The sequence below is a fragment of the Stegodyphus dumicola genome, chromosome 5, assembly GCF_044657685.1.
Source record: "Stegodyphus dumicola isolate Sdum_Otavi_A_Nest chromosome 5, ASM4465768v1".
NCBI lineage: Eukaryota > Metazoa > Arthropoda > Arachnida > Araneae > Eresidae > Stegodyphus > Stegodyphus dumicola.
This window is the reverse complement of record NC_140772.1, coordinates 86,057,321-86,072,778: the sequence shown is the minus strand read 5'-3', so window position 1 is coordinate 86,072,778 and position 15,458 is coordinate 86,057,321. Positions and strand designations below refer to the sequence as shown.

Sequence of the window (15,458 nt, the reverse complement as noted above, 5' to 3'; positions counted from 1 at the left end):
TCGAAAATTGTCAAATATCTGAAATTCGGGATTACTATCCTGGTGTAACTGGTAAAAGTGGAAGGGCAGGGTAGATCGTAGCCGTTCTTTAGATTTTTCAGCTAAATAATGCTTTTGACATTCCGATATGTGCATCATATAAAAAATAGCCCTATGGAACTGAAAAATAATCTGTTTAGCAAGCACAGTAAAACTCTTTATCTCTGGGAAATATTGCAAACATTATTGTGCAATACATGTCCCTTAATTCTTCCTGCAAACGTTATTGCGCAATACGTGCCCCTTAATTCTTCCTCACCTGATATTTCGCAATCATGATAGGTGTCGATATTCCAAGAATAAATAACCTAAATAAAGGAAAAGGACCTTTTGCTTCCTCAGGTTTTCACCTTCCCTTGGGTTGGTAGACCGCAAAACTTTTAGTCCTATTCAATCCAGATAGAATGTGACCAAAAAAAAAGTCCATTGCTTGCTTTGCTGTGAACTGTAATGGTTTCAATATTCGAGATTTTGCGGAGAAAGGGAAGGATCCCGAACTTCCGTACTGTATAATGCATTGGCCAAAAGAAAAAAAAAAAAAAATTACTATTTGATTACTTTATTTATGCCATTCCGAATATTACTCCTTAGAAAACTAATCTGTGTTAAAACACACTTACCCATTTTTGAAGTTTATCTATACTTCAGCAGTTACTGCAAATATATTATTATAAATATTCTGAACTGACCATGCAGAACGAGAACGTAAATTATTAAAATCTTGATAGAAATTCAAACATGTGTGGTATTCGGTGGGAGCAAAAGAATACGGAATGCATCGGAATTTCCTACCGCTTTGGCAATTCTTTGACCAATAGAACGACGTGCACCTGTCTATACTCACGCGCACCAGAGGCAAAGAATATACAGGGTGTTTCACAGATCATGGGACAAACTTGGAGGGGTGGTGGAGCGTACTAAAATGTGCATTTTTTTATAGGAATGTAGGGTCTAAAGTGACGGGTTAAGGCAGGAACGCATAAAAAACGACATGAGAGGAAAATGTATTTATGTACAAAATCGATCTATACCGCTCATACATAGACATTGTTGAATACATTGACGTTCTTTGCCAAAGGTTATGTTAATGCAGAGAAAGGGGCGAAAAGCTATTTCAGGGAGTATGATTCAACATCTGATGTTCCATATAAGGAAGAAAAGTTGTTTATTTAGTTTCGGCTTTGGGGGGAAAATGGGCGTTCATTTAAAAAAAAGGCACTAAAAGCAAAAAATAACTACTAAAAACAAAACAAAAAATAAGTGCTTTAGAGAAAAAGTAAGCACCTATAAGGGCTTTTATATTTTATTTTCAAATATAAGGACTTATAAGCACTTGTAAAGACTGCTACGAACCCTGATATGATGCTGCCTTTTCAAAATATTCCATGTAAACATGACGCAAGTTTAAATGCAAGGCTTTTCCCAGACTTAATTTAATGAAATAAGCAGAAATTACTTCATTAAAATGCATATTCTAATGCAAATTTTAAAATTATGTTGTTTTCAAGCCTAAAAGCTGAACTAGATGATTTTTAAGTAAATATTTATTCAACTGCATAGCGAAGTATGTTCATATACATGTTACAAAATGGCATACAGTTGATCAAAAAATTAAGATAGCTTTACATGTTTTATTAAAAGGATTTGCATAAAAATTTCTCCATAGATAAATGTAAAGCAAAATACCTGTTCCTGATTTAAATTTTCAAGAAATTCTTTCACGGTGATTTTAATTTCCCTCCTTTTCGAACCTGAAAAAAAAGGGAAATTATGCTGTAAGAATGAATTCAAAATGACATAAATACAATGTACTTATTTCTCAGTATAAGAAAATGAAATCAATAAAGTTTGATAAACATATGGGAAGGGAGTGTCTGCTATTTTACTTTTAAGCATATTTTACTTTTAAGCAATGTTTTTAACTTAGATACGATACACATAAATTAAAAATTTTTGTCTTCAATAAAAAAATCATAAAAATATTTCTTTAATAAACTTGTATCATTATTTAACCATTGATTTCATAATCAAATTTTAATTTAATTATTTATTGCATAAACTCTAGGCTGTAAATCTGGGCTTGTGAGCATTGTTAAGATATTTTTAATCCAGATTTAAAGACACATAAAGGGAGAAAGAGCTGAAAAAAAATTATGACACAGTTATCTTCTTTCTTTTCCCCGAACTATAAAACTGTCACTAAGATATATCATCTCAGATAAAAAAAAGTCACAGTTTTCTCTAGCATAGTTTCAAACACCAGTGAAGCAAAAATATGCCACAATTACACCCTACACCAAATTTATCTATAAAATTGTTCATTGGGATATATTGCCTTGCACAAAAAAAAAAAAAAAAAAAAAAACTCACTCTTTTCTAACATAACTTCAAATATTCTCAGGTGCCATGGTACCTTTCTCATGTTTCAAGAGCAAAATATACCTAGCTCCCTCTGGCAAGTTAAGAGTTGCACAGAATCAGTTAAAGAAGCATTTCTCAAACTGCTTTACAATGGACACTAAATTCATAAATTAGAATGTTCTGTACACCACCTGTTATCACTTTCGAAAGGAATTTTTTTGCATATGTTACCCGCAAAGTTTGAAATCTGGCATTCTATAGAATGCCTAGCCATTGTATATAATACTAGCTGACAATGTATGAAATGATTCCTATTTCACACATTTCCTAGGCATTCTACAAAATGTCAAATGACAAACCGGCAAAATATGAAATACATTTATGACTTGTTTCTAAGAACCAAGCTACTTACCAGAAGTTAATAAATGATGTAAAAAGGACAAAATAACTACTAAGAAGGAATCATGGGATCACTGGCTGCTGAATCGCTAGGATGTGATATTTGTGAAAAACAAAATTACATTCATTTATCCTGTTAAAGAAAGTGTCAGTACTATATAGTATTACATCATGGGAGCTGAGTTATTTCCCATACATAATGAAAACTCATTTGAGTACTGGACATGGAAGACGTGAAAAATGTTAAAAGAACTTTCAAACAAATACAAAAACATTACACGTAATGAAATTGAACTGTACAGCCACGTTTGTGAGCCCTGTCAGAACAAAAACAAAAAGGTATTAGAAAGGGCATTGTTGGGAAATATGATTGTTTTTTAATTTAATTTCCGTTCTCAGGTAGATCTGATTCCTAGTCTCAGCCAGACAGAAAATACAAATTTATTATGTTGATCAACATAATCTCCCTTTCTTTTTTATTTTTTTATTTTTAACATATTTGGAACAAGTTTTTAATGGCACTCTTAAGTTTTCAAAATAGCATTTGTATTTTTGAGGAATAAAGTCTTTTAAATAATAAGCCTTATATTTAAAAGACTTTATTCCTCACTTTATTCTTAGTCTTTTAAATAATAACCTTTTTTTTTCAAACTTTGCCTAAAGAGTGTCATTCTATAGAATGCCTAGATATTACATACAATGCCTAGGGAAGGTATGTAATAATTCTCATATTTCATACTTTGCCTTAACTCGTCCAGCATTATACACAATGCCTGGGCATGTTATAGAATGCCGTCGTTTCATACTTTAGCAGTAACACATATATTAGTACCGGTATACTTACAGTCTTAAAATGCAATTAATTAAAATTAATCTTATTTTATATTGGTATTAATCAATTAAATCAATAGAAGGAAATTTATGTGTTTTTTTTTAATAATTCAAGATTATTAGAATTTGGATAATCTTTGTCTTACTAACTAAAATTAAATAAAGAATGGTTTTCCCATTAATTATATGGATGAGCCTGCCAATTCTTGCATAGCTGTTCTGTACTTCGATGTACGCTAGTAAGCTTAAATCAGTATGTACATCAAGTCAAATTCAACCTTTGGTTTTTATTTGTGTTAGTAATGGAAACTCTTTCTCACACCGAAATGTAAGAGCAAATTGAATTATACAGTTTACTATATCATCCTAGCTCCCAGCCTTGAAATATGAAAAACCTAGAGGTTGAACCACCAAAAACTGCAAGTTTGCAAGAGGATTTTGTGCTGCATGGCACCATTTTAAAAGAATTGAAAACTGATTTAGATTTGCTGTTATTTAAATATGATTCTGATGCAGGGTCAGTGCTACTTTTTTTTTTCTGCCTGGTGCAGTTTCTGTGGGTCCTTAATTCTGTCTCTCAGAGACTTCTAATTTTTAAAAATTTTGTTGGCCCTAAATTCTTTTGCCTGGTGCAGCAGCACCGTTACTGGTACCGGCCCTGTTCTGACATAAAATATATTTAATTGCATATTTTAAATTTTATGGCCTTTGGCTAATTTCATTTTCTAATTTTCTTACCCTTTTGTACTGAAAAAAATTCTAAATAGAGAAAAAAGTTTTAATGTAACAAACCACTCTTAAATATGATGAAAATAAAATTATTCAAATTGCATATTTTTAATGTTTCCTGTTCCGAAATGGGGCTCTACACATGATATAAAATAAAATTAAATACAAATATTGGTACTTACGTATTATCGCAACCAGGCCAAAATTCGCATAAATTGCCAAATTTGGCGACCCTACTTACGGCAACCCTACGTGTTATACGTAGTTTTGTAAAAAGAGCATGTGGAAATTAACAAAATTTTCCTGCATTTTGGTGCAAATTTTAGTAATTTATGAGAAAATAGCAGTGTACATGGATAAAGTCAAGAGTGTGCGCAATGCCATTTTTGTGCAATTCTGGGATTTTTTTTAAGTAAAAATAAGTCGACGTGTACATGGTTATGGCGAATACGGTTTTCAATCAGTGCTAAAATCAATAGCCAAAAGATTTCCGCCAAAAAAATAATTCTGCAACTTATTCAAATTCGAAACCGGAAGGGTTTAATTGCTATTTTATATTTTAAAACAAAATAATATAAAAAACTGTATTAAAAATTATCTGTCATTAATAAATGTACATTTTCTTTCTATTCATACTTTTTTACTGAAACTTACAAATAGCGCCAACCTGGTTGCAATAATACGTAAGTACCCAAATATTTAATGATTAAACATTTGGTTGAATCTTCATATAAAATTTTACAAAATGTCAACAATATGATTAAGACAATTCAGATCAAATAAAATTTAATAAGAAAAAATATGCAGAATATCAATCATTAGGCATGGAATAATGAAATTTGCACAATTTAAGCTTCAGTAATTCAATTATGAAAACTTAAACTGTGAAAACTTTATTTTCACAATCAAATTTTACAGATGCAAAACTTTCACTAGTAGAGGCTAAAAATTAAAAACAGCAGATTCAATAATCAACTGGTAGAGTTGGTCTCCATCCCCAATGCAGTTCATAATATCGGAACTTTTTTTTAATATGCAATCAAAGAATAATTTATTCTGATTAGAGCTCACATAGTTTCGTTCTTTCATTCATAATTCTGTACATTCAGAAATAATAGCACAGAATACAGTATGATAAAGTCAGAAAAGGGTATATATTTTTAAAATGATAATACAGAATACGGTGTAATAAATTCAGAAATAAATATAGAAATCCAACCATACAATTATAATTGACATAATGTAGAAGCAACTCGGAAATGGATAAGTAGAGGTGTCCAAATTGGTGTCCAAATTGCTCAAACTGGTGTCCAAATTGCTCAATAAAATATTACTACTAAACAACGCTCTTTTCATTTTTCACATACAGTATAAGCAACACTGATAATTTCCAATGCTTCAATAACATATACCTTTTTCAAGTATGGTTAAGATTCTATTTCAAAATATATATATATATATATGTGGGTTCTTTAGTTTCGAAATCACAATTCATGTTCAAACAAAACACATTTAATAAAATATTAATACATCAATAATATAGTTCATCTATTAATACAACATATATAACATCGTTTATCTATTACCACGATATCTATAACATCTTACATCTATTAACATGACAACTATAATGTCTTACATCTATTAATAGAGCATCCATATCATCTTACATCTCCTCTCATAAAACAAAGTGGCGAGAGTTCTATCAATTTCACTCGTGCAGTCAACAGCTAAAAATTAAACAGAGCGCGAGGAAAAATATTAAGCTATGAATTTAAAATCATATATATATATATGTTTTTTTGTATGTGAAGATCACTAGCTTAAAGTGAAAAATCTATTACACTCAAATAGTGTCAACTGTAGATATCAATGAGCAATCTGACCAAACGTTTTTTTTTTTTTTAAAAAAAAAAAAAAAAGGTAATAGTAAAAATCTGAAAGGTTTCAGATTTTAAACTACGTTCAAAGGGGTGTTTCTTTAATATTTTGTGTGTTACCTTTATTTATTAAATAGCATGTTCTTCTCACTTAAACCATAAAATTCAGTTCAAGAGCAATATCGCAAAATAATTTTTAAAAAATGAGCATATATTTAGAACTTCCAATACATAGTCTCCTACACTAAAGATAAAAAAAAAAAAAAAAAATTATTATTTTCTGTAGAATGCTGCCATTGCTTGCTTTGAAATTCTCGAGTTTGTTAACCCCAAATTTGTAAAAGTTTTACAAAATATTAAATCGATAATATAACAAATTCCAAATTTCAAATTTGGGCTTCCGGATGCCCATATTCACAGGAGGATTATATTATTCAAAATTTTATAGCTCTAGGTACAGTTGTTTTATCACAATGCGAGAAACATACATACATTTATGCAGATTCTTCATTTTTTAATTTCTTTAAATATAATACCGAGCGATAATATTGCAACAATGTGAAAAGTGAAACAACGCTTGAAGTGAATCAACACAAAATGCCAAAACGAACTTGAAATTCCTTCTGGCAAATTGCCTCTTTGGACTAAAAAAATACAACTTTGACAATATTATGGCTCAAAACTATAATATGTACTATAATTTTATAGAAGAAAAGTAGTGTCTTTTAATGCAACCTAACATATAAATACATATTAAAATTATACATAAATTTACTATTATAGAAATACTAAAGGTTAACAAAATAATATCAAGAGAAATAATTACCCTTAGGAAGTTTAGGAGATGTATAATCCCAAATCACATCTGGATAATTATCTTGAGAACATGGGATAGAACAAGACGGCGAACCCAGATTTTTATTACAAATCTGAGGGGATCGTTCAGAAACTGGTGTAGAACAGGAAATGGTGTGAACATCTGCAAGTATTAAAAATTTAAAAGAAATGCTAATTAAAAATTACTTTAATAATTATATGACATAGTAGATGAAATGGTATAACTAAAGCATCAATTTTAAATGAAATGGTATAACTAAAGCATCAATGATATAAGTAAAGCATTAATTTTTCTTTATAATTCTCAGATTATTTCTAAATATATTCATTTATATTTTTAATATGCTCCTTCATTTATAACCCTCCAATTTACAAATGTTGCACAACTTATTAAATACTGTAAAGAAGATAAAAATTGTAATGTGATTATGCATATTAAGTAAATACTATAAGAGATATTGAAGATACTATAAAGAAGATAAAAACTATAATGTGATTATGCATATTAAGTAAATACTATTAGAGATATTGAAGATACATAGATTAATTCAGAAGTCAAACTACAAACAACAGCGCTGTCTTTTCAAATTTTCACAGGACTAGTTTGGATGGTTTTACTGAACCATCATCCTCAGCTGTTAAAGTACAAATGAACGAGGCGAGATATAGCGATTAGATAAGATAAGAATAGTTCAGTTAGATTTTTTACTAATAATGTAATATTCAGCTAATATTTCAATCAAGAATCATAATAACTCATTGCAATTTCTTAGAGTGATGAAATAGGTATAGGAAATAAATGCATTCATTTTAAAATTTAGGAATTCAAAAAACAAAGATAATTTATTCATAAAAATTCAATATTTTAAAAAAAGTCTTCATTCATTTACTCACCTATACCCTGGTCTCGCCTTGAAGTTTTACGTCTGGTTTTAAGAGGAGTCACTTGATGTTTGTTACGGTCCGTCATAGAGCCACAAGTTTCTGAATCCGAACATATTTTCTTCATTTTACGTAACAGATATATAATTCAGCAATAAAATAACTGAAACACAGCAATAAATTTACGTCTGATAAAAATATTTTATTACATGTACCAGAATTTAAAATTCAAAATAAATAATATCCCACAATGTAATGTTACACACAACATTAATATAACATAAATTCCACATATACCTAAACATTTCGATTTCAAGAGTCAATATCTAATGCCATAGCAAGATAAATAAGCTAGCATTATAATCTGGATAACAAAAATACTCATATGCATCTTTAAAAGCATTTACTCTTTATATTTAAACATATATCAAAAGATTAAACTTTGGCAATAATCGGAATCACCGCCAAACTGAAAACAATAAACGTTATACACGATTGCCATTCTATTTCTATTAATAAAGGAAAATACTAGAATATATTGTAAGATCTAAAAACATGATTCCTTTATTCTTAAATATATATCTTATCGAGTGCTTTAAATTGATTTTTGATTTTTAAGATTGTTTTAATATCACTACCGTAACCATGATGATGTTTATATTGTTTGTGCTGGGACTTTGTCTGTCTGTCTTGGTCGAAATGTATTCGAAATTTGTTTGTGTTATTGATCTCACCTAAGTTTATCGCGTGAAAGAGAAAAAAATATGATGCAGATTTTTTTTTTTTTTTTTTTCTATTCTTTCTTAAGAAGTTTATTTGTAGTTCTTTATAAATAAACTTCGTAAATATTTGTGAAAGGTAATGTTTTATTTTTTTTTAAATGCATTGTCTTGAAATGCTGTCCTTTTAATGGTAACATCTTTTTTCAGCATGTAATTTTTATGTGTAATTGTATATAAATGTGCTTTTTTAAGAAATTTGTATAATTTCATGTTTTTCTTAATAGTTTCTCATTTTGTATTATGTTTTTGTATGTATTGACTATTTTAAACGCAGTTTCATTAAAATAAGTTGATGTCTATATCATTTATATCTATTAGGTGTCACTTCATATGGCAATAAAATATGGAATACTTTTAATTTATTCAGCATCGCCTATCTCTCAAGGGTATGTGAAATATTTTGATAGATTTTAAATAAGTTCTTAGTATTAACAATCTTGGTTCAATCTTTAGTTCTAATGATTTGCTGAATTGATTATTTAATATATATAATAAATCTATTAATTTTCATGTGAATTTTCATTTGGAAAAAAAAGTTAAATTTGTCTACCCAGGATACGGAAAGGCACCACTGAAACAAACTGTTAAATCAAAGGCATAGAACATCTGATGCCAATTAAATAATTTTGAAGATATGTTAGTAATTCCCAAGATTATGTTTAAAATTTCATCATTTCTTCCCCCCCCCCATGTTTTTATTGGCATACTTACTTTGAATATGTGACAATTTGTGGTAGAAGTAAAGAAATAATTAATATATATTGTTTTTCCTGTTTCATATTTGTATTGTATTCAGTACCCATTTCTACGTATTTGATGACATGAATTTTCACGTTGCCAATCAAAGCAACTTTGTGTAAACTTACCTTGCTATGGAATGTAAACCGCTTTTCTTTTTGTGGTTTTCCTTGCATAATGAGAATTTGAGCCAGTTTTTCCTTTGTAAGTCCACCGTGATGACATCAAAACCCTTAGGCAGACTTTTCCTTTGGTATATTTAAATAACCAACTACCAGTGCTTTGTTAGATTCAAATAACCAACCTAAAACCATTATCTTCAATGCATTTCTATACCTATACATTAATACATTCATAAATTATAAATAGGCAGAATAACCATGGATATATGAATCTCGCATAATATTCAAACTTGCTCGCATTAGTCTTGGCGGTATTTTTACTATACACTGTACTCAGTGGGTAACATTTTCATTTGAATAATTATGGAGAAATAGGAATAATAAACCCTAAAATTAAATATTATTTTTATTTGTTGATCATTGGAAAATTTCCCCATAAATAATTCTGTCATAGATAATTATAATAAATTTTGTTATTTTCTCCCTCTGTTCTTTTTGCAAAATACTCTGAATCAGTAATTCTTAAGAAAAAATAATTATTTCTTTATTCGAAAAGGTCATAGAAAATGTTTTTGGGAGCATTCAAGGAAAAATATGTTACTGAATCATCTTTGAAATAATATCTATCAGCACACTCACACACCTTTGCTTAGTATTCGCAATTTTCTGGAAACTGGGAAAGTGTGTTTTATGATAGTTGTTATATATGGGCCATCACAGTGTTTTTAATTGTTTTAATTCTTTGAGAATGTAGCCAACTATCTTAATAAGAGATAATAGTGGGTTTACAGAATTAGAAATCTGGCGTAAGAAAGGGTTATAACACATCAGGGAACTGTTTCTCATCTAAGAAATCTAAGGTTCTTTGTTCAAAATATGACACCATGTTCATTTTTATAAAAAAACTTCAGTTGATCTTTACTGCATGGTACCCCTTAGTTTCTGTCTGAAAAAAATCGCCAAATGGTTGTTCTTGAAATCTGGAAGCCCGCTGCATAAAATAGGTTTTTCAGTAACTATCCTTGAAGAAAATTTTGGCGTTTTTTTTTTTTTTGTTGTTGTTGTTGTTGTTTGTTTGTTTGTTGTTGTTGCTGTTGTGGTTTAGTTTTTTCATTAAAAGGGGTTATTTCTGTGAATATCGCCAAGCGTGTTGTGATAAATTTAGATTTTGGTTATTTTTTGTTATAGTAACCCTTTTGTGTGGACCAGGGTTTTTGGTTCTTACAATTCTTTTCAGTTGCATATGTGTGTGGTATGGTCTTGGATTTTGAACTTGCTATTATTTTGCTATGGGTACAACCATTTGAGTATGTCCGAGGTGGGTAAGAGGATTAATGTTGATTAACAGCAGATGAGCTAAAACAACAAAAAAATTAATTGAATTCCTTACATGGAGGAGATTGTGGCGGGAAGCATGAACGTGTGCACCTGAAAAAAGGTATGTTAAAAAATTGATGTTTCATTTATTTATTCATCTCTGTGCATTAATTTTTGTTAAAAGATTTGTTATTTAATGTTTTTATGTTAGGAAAGATGTATTTTTGGTTATTTATTACTCTGTTTGTGAATTTTGGGTTATTTGTTTGTCCTCTGTGTGTTAAGACAGCGGCAAATTTTTTCTGATTAACATGATAGTTTTCACTTTGTTTTAGCTTCCTGCTTTTGTTTAATTGCAAATAGATAAAATAGATCAATGTGTACATGGACAAAGTTAAGCCAGTGCACTATGCCTAGTTTGTGCAGTTCTCTGTTTGTTTTTTTTTTTTTTTTTTTTTTTTTTTTTTTTTTTTTTTCAAGTTAAAATAGGTTGATGTGAAACATGAACACCAAGTTTGTGTAAGTCATTGTTTTTTTTTTTTTTTTTTTTTTTTTTTTTTGTGTGTGTGTGTGTGTGTGTGTGTGTATAGCAGGCAGAAGGATCGGCACCTTCAAATTGGTGCTGATCCTTCCTGCCGGCTAATCTTCGCATCAAAAAAGAGATGCTTCACCAAGGGGTACTGTAGAGTAAATTTGGTACTATTCTGTTTTGAGGACCGTAAAAAAAATTGCAGTGAAAACGTATGCGCAAAAGCGCCAAATCTAGCAAATGCACCCATTTAATAGCGCGCCAAATCTAGCATATGTGTTGATTTCAAATTGCGTAAGTTTAAATAATTCTAAATTTCTTAAGACGCCATTGAAATACTAGTTTGATTTTTAAATCCTTTTTTGATATCCTATGGATTTAGCAATTTGGGAATTGCCCATGACGAAAAGTCTGCAATAGAATTTTTTCAAAGAAAAGGCATCATTCATGATAGAAAATTATGTTTTGAAGAACCAACGAGATGAAATTATGCTTTAGCGATAACTCGGTAGCGAAATAGCGATGCAAGAATCCATTCAGTTATGTTTGGCTTTTTTTATGTAAATTATAAAAATAAAAACAATCTGAAGGGTTTTAGATTTTAAATTATGTACAAAGGGGCGTTTTTTTAATGTTTTGTGTGTTACCTTTATTTATTAAATATCATGTTCTTTGCACTTAAACCATAAAATTCAGTTCAGTAGCAATGTCTCATAATTTTAAAATGAGCATATCTTTAGAATTTCCGATACACAATTCTGCGCCCGCTGGAGATAAAAAAGATTTTTGGTTGATCTTTACATTATGGTAACTTGGCGATGTTTTGGCAAAAATTTGGCGACCAACTCTCCTACAGCAACCCTCTATTTTTTTTTTCCCCGCCGCCATTTTGTCTTCACGAAGTAAAGAAATGTTTCTTTTCTTTTTATCTACTGAACACTTCTTCCAACAATCTACTAGCCGAATTACACTTATGCTAGAAATTTTATCTAACAAAACTGCTTAATCGTGACAAATATTCACTGCAAAATTGGGGAAAAAGTGCACAATACCATACTCCTTACGCGTTTTTCAAAATAACACATACACACATCCCAGAATTGCACAAAAATGGCATTATGCACACTGTTCGCTATATCCATGTACACTGCTTTTTTCTCATAAATTAGAAAAATTTCACGAAAATACATGACAATTTTTTTAATCTTTAAACCCGGTAAAAAGAACATATATGAAATTACCTGATCGCGAAAAAGTATATACCCTTTCCAAATATGAAAATTTCCACGTATAAAATAAATAAAATATCCAAAAACTGTTACCTCTCAATTATCTATTATATTATAAACGTCACCAACGAATTCATACCGCAAACATTACAAATATTTAGTGTCAAATATTTAAATTATTTCCATGCACGTTTACTTCAACTAAAACGTATACCAAATTCCTACAAACATAAAATTCACAAAATAACTATCATTTAATAAAAATAACACTAAACCATGTACACGTCGACTTATTTTTACTTAAAAAAACATCCCAGAATTGCACTAAAATGGCATTGCGCACACTCTTCACTATATACATGTACACTGCTTTTTTCTCATAAATTAGAAAAATTTCACGAAAATGCATGACAATTTTCTAAATCTTTAAACCCGGTAAAAAGAACATATATGAAATTACCTGATCGCGAAAAAGTATATACCCTTTCCAAATATGAACATTTCCCCGTATAAAATAAATAAAATATCCAAAAACTTTTACCTCTACATTATCTATTATATTACAAACGTCACTAACTAATTAATACCGCAAACATTACAAATGGTTACAAATACTTAGTGTCAAATATTTAAATTATTTCCATGCACGTTTACGCAAATTACTTTACTTCCACCTTACATTTAGAACAATGCATAAAAATAATATCCTCAAATAATTAAAAATACTAACTTACCTAATCTTCTTCAGAATCTTGATTATGTGTCCGATAAACTTTTCTTATTTCTGTTTCAGGATCTTTAAAATCATACTTATAGTTCACAGCAAGGTACCAGGTAAAATAAATAACTTAATAAAACATCTTTACTTCTATCTCGCACAACCTTAAAGAAACACTTATTACTACCTTCAATCCCACTAAATACCCATTTCGAATTCACTTTAGTTAGGGCCATGGGATCCAAAAATTAACGAACACTGTTTCACACAACGCAGAATAAAGCCAAATACAAAATTTCCCGATTTCCCCCTTTTTCCGATTAAAGAACCGTAATTCGTCCATTAATATCACATGACATATCCCATAATCTCTCATTTCCCTCACACAAAATAATGCGTAATCGGAACTGAGTACTGCTCACATTATTACCAAAGTCCCAGGTAGTAACCTTTATCGCCTCCAAAATGTCGCCAAACTACCAGTTACCATATTCTAAAGATCAGCCAGATTTTTTCCCCCACCATAGAGTGTTATGAAAAAAATAAAATTATAAGAAGTTTGATTATCGTACGAAGAAAATAGACAGAGACATTTAATTTCAAAATTTGCAATTTTTTATGCCATTTTCAAGTTGCTTTGAGGGATCAGTTAATTATGTTAGAATAATTCAAGGAAATAAGTTTAAATGAAGTGCAGCAGAAAAAAAAAATATGTATAATTTAATAAGCCATACAAAGGCTTATGTGATGTCCGCTTCAGACTTTTTATATGTTTGTGATTGTGCTAAATATTATGGACATGTTAATATTATGCATGTATTAGATTTAATTAATTCTTTCGCTTTTACATTACGAACAGTTTCAGAATCCAAGAACGGATTAATCCAATTTACATTAATTCTTATGGAGAAAATTGTTTCAGTTTGCAAATATTTCCGATGATAAACCACCATCGTTTATCGTTGAGTTTGTTACTCAAAAATTCCTTAAAGTTTTAAAAAAATATGAAATTGATAATAAAACAAATTTCAAATTTGGTCTTCTACTTGCCCATATTCGTAGGAGGATTATGTTATTCAAAATTTAATGACTCTATGTACTGTTGTTTTATCACAACGCGAGAAATAGACATTTATTTATGCAGATTTTTCATTATTTAATTTCTTCAAATATAATGCAAGACTCTAACATTTGGTGGAACCAGTTTGAAAAGTAAAATGGACATTTATAGTGATTCATCGCAAAACGAAAACAATAGTCCTTCTGAGGCAAAGCTTCTTTGGACTAATAATGATCTGAAATAGTTATTTACTCTTATACATCCATACAGTTATGTTTAGCCTTTTTTATATAAATTATAATAATAAAAAAGGGTACTTACGTATTAACGCAACCAGGCCAAAATTTGCATAAATCTCCAAATTTGGCAACCCTACGTGTGTGGAAATAGACGAAAGTTTATTTGTAAAAAGAAAAAATAACACTGGGCGTGTACTACCACAGCAATGGGTTTTCGGTGGAATTTGCAGAGAAAAGAAAGAGACTTTTTTGGTTACTGTACCTAACAGAAGCACTGTTACACTCATGGAAAAAATTTGCGAAAATATCAAGGAAGGAAGCATCATTTATTCGGATTGCTGGAAAGGATACAATAAAAGTGAGTTCGAAAATGCTGGATTTCTGCATGGAACTGTTAATCACAAATATAACTTTGTGGATCCCAACACGGGGGTTCACACACAACATGTAGAGCGTGTGTGGGGCTCAACCAAATGGCGCAACAAAAAACAGAGAGGAACAGCCCGTCATCATCTTGACTCATACCTTATCGAATTTATATGGCGCCAAGCTCAAGCTGTTAATGGCGAAGACGGTTTTCAATCAGTGCTAAAAGCAATAGCCAAAAGATTTCCGCCGAAAAAATAACTCTGCAACTTATTCAAATTCGAAACCGGAAAGGTTTAATTGCTATTTTATATTTTAAAACAAAATAATATAAAAAACTGTATTAAAAATTATCTGTAATTAATAAATGTACATTTTCTTTCTATTCATACTTTTTTAC

The 15,458-nt window shown here is 30.0% G+C and overlaps 2 protein-coding genes across 5 annotated transcripts in view; one reads left to right on the top strand and one right to left on the bottom strand.

Annotated features, from left to right (window-relative positions):
• LOC118202027 (uncharacterized) overlaps positions 1 to 8,598 on the bottom strand; it is a 34,324-nt gene extending 25,726 nt beyond the window's left edge. The window contains exons 1-4 of one of the 2 annotated variants that reach the window (XM_085816851.1): positions 8,256 to 8,598; positions 7,971 to 8,121; positions 7,066 to 7,218; positions 1,726 to 1,790 (exon numbers count right to left, since the gene is read on the bottom strand). In XM_085816851.1, coding sequence (XP_085672977.1) covers positions 1,726 to 1,790; positions 7,066 to 7,218; positions 7,971 to 8,085 — 333 coding nt within the window. In that variant the 5' untranslated portion in view covers positions 8,086 to 8,121; positions 8,256 to 8,598. The remainder of the gene's footprint in view (positions 1 to 1,725; positions 1,791 to 7,065; positions 7,219 to 7,970; positions 8,122 to 8,255) is intronic. The other variant, XM_035374187.2, reaches the window with a different exon arrangement.
• Positions 8,599 to 8,643: 45 nt separating this feature from the next.
• Positions 8,644 to 15,458, top strand: part of LOC118202028 (uncharacterized) — a 28,579-nt gene continuing 21,764 nt past the window's right edge. Inside the window, exons 1-2 of one of the 3 annotated variants that reach the window (XM_085816854.1) lie at positions 8,644 to 8,870; positions 9,059 to 9,126. In XM_085816854.1, coding sequence (XP_085672980.1) covers positions 8,868 to 8,870; positions 9,059 to 9,126 — 71 coding nt within the window. In that variant the 5' untranslated portion in view covers positions 8,644 to 8,867. The remainder of the gene's footprint in view (positions 8,871 to 9,058; positions 9,127 to 15,458) is intronic. The other 2 variants (XM_085816852.1, XM_085816853.1) reach the window with 2 other exon arrangements.